Source organism: Crocodylus porosus, unplaced genomic scaffold (genome assembly GCF_001723895.1).
Source record: "Crocodylus porosus isolate Cpor-Errol unplaced genomic scaffold, CroPor_comp1, whole genome shotgun sequence".
Classification (NCBI taxonomy): domain Eukaryota; kingdom Metazoa; phylum Chordata; order Crocodylia; family Crocodylidae; genus Crocodylus; species Crocodylus porosus.
In genome coordinates, this window is record NW_017728906.1 from 60,466,559 (window position 1) to 60,472,558 (window position 6,000).

Consider the following 6,000-nt stretch of genomic DNA (forward strand, 5'->3'; position numbering starts at 1 on the left):
CAAAAAACACAAATCAACCAATCCTGCCACGTAGAAGTAGTCACATCTTAAATCACCAGAGGAGTGCCATCCAGGCTTTACATTAAATTCATCACAAAGGCCCGGGAAAGAGTCCTACTTTAGTTGCCTGCACTGACATAGCCATTTCTGCCCATGGTATATTAGACAAAAATGATAGAGCCTTGTTTGTGACACAAATGTTGTCTCCAATAACTAAATGATATTACCTACTTTTAAAGCAGGTAATTTTGTTGCCTGAAAATGTTGCTTACTGGAAATGCAATCTCATGACAAACTTGAAGAAATACAGCGTATTGATCCACAATTACTGATTTAAAACATCTAATTATCAGTTCCATGATTTGGAATACTACCTACTATAGACTCCTATACAAGCAGAACAAATGCAATTCTCTCCTGCATGTTTTAATAAAGCAAAAAAACTTAAGGACCATTTCTTCCTGAGTGGCTTGTAAATTTGGGTGCTAAAAGGACAATTTTGACTTCTGCAACTTATTTGATAACATAAAAAAGACACTGCACATAAACACGTGGTCCCACAAGCAAAGCTCCTTTAGCTATGTTAAATTTCTCAATAAGGATCAGAACACTTTTGTGTATAAGCAGTGGTCAGAATGAAACCTGTTGCAATAGACTGTAGGGGAAGTTGTAAAACCCTTCTGAAGAAAATAAAAGGAATAAAATACTCCATTATCATGAAGAGATGTTACGGGTTATTAAGTTACAAAGACAATTAGTATTCATTGGCACAGATGTATAATGTTCTGTTACAAATATCAAAAGATATAGTAAAAATATGCTTGAAAAAATTCTGAAAATACTGTGATACAGTCTACCTTCCCTGGCTTGTACACTGGATTTTCATAATCAGTGTTAATTCGGAAGGGGGGTGGGGGTGGTGTTTGCCTGCCCTGGCTCTGTGACTCTTAAAACAACACTAGTTGGGAACTGTTTCAGAAGTCCTGGCATGGTAATGTTGACGGACCATGAGCTCTGTAGGGTTGAGATGGGGGTGATTCCAGCACCGCCTCTAACTTGGCACCTGGGGTGGGTGCCCCTCTCATTCACACCTAGTGATGTTGCTGCATATCCCTTGCAAACATCTAAAGCAAGGAGTTTTGTGACTGATCTCAAAACTTTGTGTATATTAATGTCATATATTTAATAACTTTTATATAAAGTTGCATACATCAAAATGAATTATTATTTTACCTTATTCTACACAACAGAATATGTAATGTTCAGAGCCAGAAAACAAGCTGATGCCCTGAAGGGTCCAAGCGACAATAGTAACCATTTGTACTCTCACCATAATACAGAGATGCTATTACTGGAAATTTAAAGGAGGTCTGGAAGTCTTTAAGAAAGATTTTAATATGGCTAATTCTAAAATTATACTTTTCCCCTTTGTTTTGGTCCGAAGGGAGTAGCTGTGGGAGGAAGATGTTTGTAAATATCAAACACTTAGCTAGCTTCCACACGGCAGAACATCAGCACAGTGGGATATGAACACAGACATTCAGAATACTATCCTGCCCCAAATTTACCCATGATGTGGCTTTTAGCCCTGAAGATGGTATTTTAACCTAGCCATAACTGTCTGCTTTGACAAAGACATAGTTTTCAAAAGGGGAAAAATGTTAGAGGTAAGCTAAATGTTGATCTTATCAACCAAGAAAGAAGAACATTTGTCTTTAAGTAAAGGATCAGGTTAGCAAATACATAGTAAATGCACCAAGAAGCATAAAAGACGATCATAGGCAAACAGGATTAGGACATTAAATAGAAAAGTAAGGCCATGCCTGTGCTAGGAGCTCTTTAATGATATAGGACAGGGGTAGGCAACCCCTGGCACAGGTGCCAGAGTGTGGTACATGAAAGCATTTTGCTTGGCATGCATGCCTTGGGGCAGACAGCAGAGAAGGGGCCAGGGGTGCAGTGCCATAACAAGGATCGGGCCCCTTACAGCTCCTCCCGTCCGTCCCTGGCATACCAACATCTTACAAACTGGGGTTGCAGGTGTTTTTGGCACTCTGCCCAAAAAAGTCGCTGACCCCTGGTAAAGGAATATCTACTGTGAGGAAACTAAACTGGCAAAGCTGTACTTTTACTTTGTACAATATTCTACTTTCCTCTCTTCCTCCCTCTCCCCTTCAACAAAGCAAGTTATATTGATAAAAGTGCAGTTTTCCTAATATAACAGCCCCTACGTTGGGGCATCTGCTGGTACAGCTACAGCAGTCAGGAATCAAGCTCCTCATACCCCTGACTAACAAAGCTATGCTGGCTGTAACAACTGATACTATCCTTTAAACACTAACAAGACTACAGGCAGCCCTCAGACTTATGACGGAGTTGGTTCCTGAATACTGCGTCTTAAGATGAAACGTTGTAACTCAGAACCAATTTTCCCACAGGAACAATGTTATAAAAGGGGGACTGGTTCCTGTTCAACACTTGACACAGCTGCATCCAGCTGGTAAGTCTGTTGTGGAGAAGGAGGGGGGAGGGAAAGAGCGTGGGGGGGATAGATCAACACCCCCACAGTGAGGGAGGGGCTGGGGCAAGCGCTGCCCAGCCAGGGCAGAAGGGGTGTGGGGAGGGAGTCAGGTGGTTCCCGCTGGTGCGCACATCTATTCTGGGAGCGCCCCACCCCCCACCAACCCAGCTGGGCAGCACTTGCCCCAGCTCCTGTCTCAGCCCCAGCCCCAGCCCCTCCCTCATTGTGGGGACATTGATCTGCCCTTCCATGGCCCTTCCCTCCCTTCTCCCCACCACCACAAGGGATCTATGAGCTAGAAGCAGCTGTGTTGAGGGTCATAAATTCAAAACCCACATTGGAACCTTGAAACAGCATGGAAATTTATAAAGGTTGTAAGTGCCGTTTGTCATAACTCGAAGTCGTAAGTCGAGGACTGCCTGTATGCATTCTAACATGCATATTTTGTAGGCATAGGAGTATGTATGCATAAATGCACATATTATTCATGTACCATGTTCATGTACATATCTTTAACCACTAAAAATGCTTAATCAAATAATTGATGTTGAAATTTAACTGTTCCTAGTATTCAGTAAAGCTATGTTTTTAGGCATTTCCTACTTACTTTTCTCTGCCTGAAGTACATGGTACAAACTGTGCTGAAAAGTACTGCATAATGTATAATAAAAGCACATGTCAGATACTTGACAAGACGAATGAACAGAAATGACTGAATCTTTTTTCTTTTAATAAAAATGTTTCAGAATATCTTCACATAGCAGGGCTAGTGCAGGATGTGAAACTTGTTATTAAATGGCAACTACTTTCATATACTAGCTCTGTATTTTATTAACCAACTTTATGGAACTTGGTGACGATAGTTTGTATTTAAATGTGTAAAAAGATGAGAGCAGATTTCAGTCTAATTTTTTTTTATGAACTAAAATGTAAAGAAGTCAATTATGATGGAAAGTTTGAAAAAGAGAAGTAAATTAAATTACTAATATTAGTCCAAGACCATTTAAACATTTTTTAATTTATTTTTTTACTTTTTAATGCATTATTTAATTTTGTGATCTATTTGGCATAGCATATACTTTTAACCTCAGAGACAGGGCACCTCTTCACACAATGCTGGTTTAGCGGTGTAAATTTAACTTGTGTTTAATCTCACAGTATTTTTAGAATGGTCAGGATAGAATTTCATTATTGCAGAGGACATTTGGTTCAATTTTTAGTGAACTGCATTCTTAGTGACTAGTCTATCTAGCAGAATTGTATAACTGTCAACCAAATGCAAAAACTTTACAAAGAATAAGGTTTCAAAGTCCCTCTGATTGCAAAACACTTTCAAAAGCTCACAACTGACATAGCTGCTTTTGAAAACTTTACCAGATACCTATATTTGAATAAAAATAATGGTAAATATAAAACTAATTTACTTTCTGGTCAAAAGTCATCAGCGAGAAATGGAAATTTTCTGAAACTGAGTTGCCAAAAAGCAGCTGAACATGGCAAATATATTAAAGGTGTCAACATTACTAAAGTATTTATGAGCTGGTTACATGGATTGTCTTTGCTTGTCTTTTATATTTAATTTAGAAAGGTATTCATCATCTTACTTGTCAACGTTGTCTTCACACATAAGCCCAAGGGAGCAGGATTCTCAACTTAAGATGGGAAACTTTAATTCAGTTTCTTTTACTATATATTTGGCTTCCATTATATTTGTCATAATAAATGGATTCCATTTGATGTTTGGGGAAAATAAAAAAGATACAGTAGTAAACACATAAATAGACATAGAAATCCCAGTGTTTTCATACTGTCCATTCAAACAAGTTAAGGTATACCTTGCTTAAATCTTTCTGAAAATTAAAGCATTTAATAAGATCACAGAAGTGGACAAAAATTCCAACTCCCTTTTCCCAGCCTCTCAACCTCCATATACGGTGGTTTCCAACAATGAATAAAGCCTAAATCATATCCCTTGCATCTACCCTTTCTTCCTGTGTGATCAGGACAGTATCACTCTCCCAGTTAAAGTATTCAGCTTTTCAAAATGGGATTTTGAAGAGTTAAGAGAGCTTAAGCCTTGAGTTGGCCCACTGCAAAGAGTGATTTTTGACTATTGTTAAATGCTAAGCTCTCAGTTGTGGGCCCTCACCACCTATGCTGGATCAGGCCCCAAAGTAGCATTTTTACAATAACATTAGTTACTTTATCTTCTGAACAGAAAACCTGAAGAGTTCTGCTTTCTTTAGCCATGGTGTATGAAAACATAATCACTGTTGGCATTGCTTCAAAGAAATATTGATGAAAACCTTGGTTTTACTTCTTTGAACCTTCCTATTTGGTTGACAATTGTGAAGATCTATTTAATCTCAAAGGTGAATTTGTTTTTAAAAGTTTCAATAAGATCTGTGAGACCATTTTGGCATCAAATAAATATTTAAAATATGATTTCATCTGAAAGAAATAAAATGCCCTATATGCACCTCAGACTTAACATTAAAATGAAGACAACTCTATAACATGTTATCATGCCCTTCAGAGTAAAGCATTATACTCAAGAGTGGTTTTTTATACAGTTGCATTGGGTTTTGTTACCTGTTCATGTCATCCAGATGTTCAGCAGCAAAATAAAAACTTTTGATCTTAGGATGGCAGGCTTTGAATGCACTGTGGGGGAGAAAAAAATACAATAATATACACAGTAATCATATGACCTTTCCTTTTCAAGGTTTAGATAGGCACTCAAGTTACTTAATGAATTGAGACTTGCTTAGTTGATTAGGAAAACAAAGGACATTCTGGAAAATCTCATAACTTTTAGGATCCATCTAGCTGTCTCTGATTATAAAGACAAGTATGATCTGCCTACAAACAAAAGTAGAAAGAGTCAGTACAACACGCATTTCCATAATGGGTGTTAAGGAACTGTTAGACAATTGTGTGTGCATGGGTGGAAGTGTTAAAAGTGTTTCTAGGCAGAATATTGATTGAAATATTTACTTGATATGGCAGAACATCTCAGTCCCTACAACTTTTCAAAATGTCAGTGCCTTCAGTATTCACTTTAGCTCTAACAAAAGAAAATCAAATAGAAAAATGTGATGGGGTGATTGATTTTTGATAAGCAGTAGCACATCAACAAGGTGTTTTTGAGGTCATTGAGAATGATGGGCAATAGCATGTCATTGTTCCTTCCTGCCACAGTAATCAACATGACTGAATGTTAACAGTTTTTTAATATATGATATATTATGTAGGATAAATTACTAAAAGCAATTTTAGGCAAAGTATTTTATGCCAGGGCCCCTGCCCGGGGGGCGCAGCCTTCCCGGGACTTGTCCGAGGCCTCCACCCAGACGGAGCCCTCGGGGGGGCTGCCGTCCTACAACCCCCTGGCCTGCGGGAACTGCCCGGCAAGGTCTGGGGGGGCAGGGACTGGGGACTCCTGCACCTGTCCTGTAGGTATCCGCCTTAGGACCCTG

At 38.8% G+C, this 6,000-nt stretch overlaps 1 protein-coding gene across 3 annotated transcripts in view; it reads right to left on the reverse strand.

Moving 5' to 3' along the window:
- The window catches only part of CNKSR2 (connector enhancer of kinase suppressor of Ras 2), a 353,085-nt gene that overhangs the window by 82,096 nt on the left and 264,989 nt on the right, over positions 1 to 6,000 (reverse strand). For all 3 annotated transcript variants that reach the window (XM_019529183.1, XM_019529184.1, XM_019529182.1), the window contains one exon: positions 5,114 to 5,185. In XM_019529183.1, the coding sequence (XP_019384728.1) occupies positions 5,114 to 5,185 (72 nt within the window). The remainder of the gene's footprint in view (positions 1 to 5,113; positions 5,186 to 6,000) is intronic.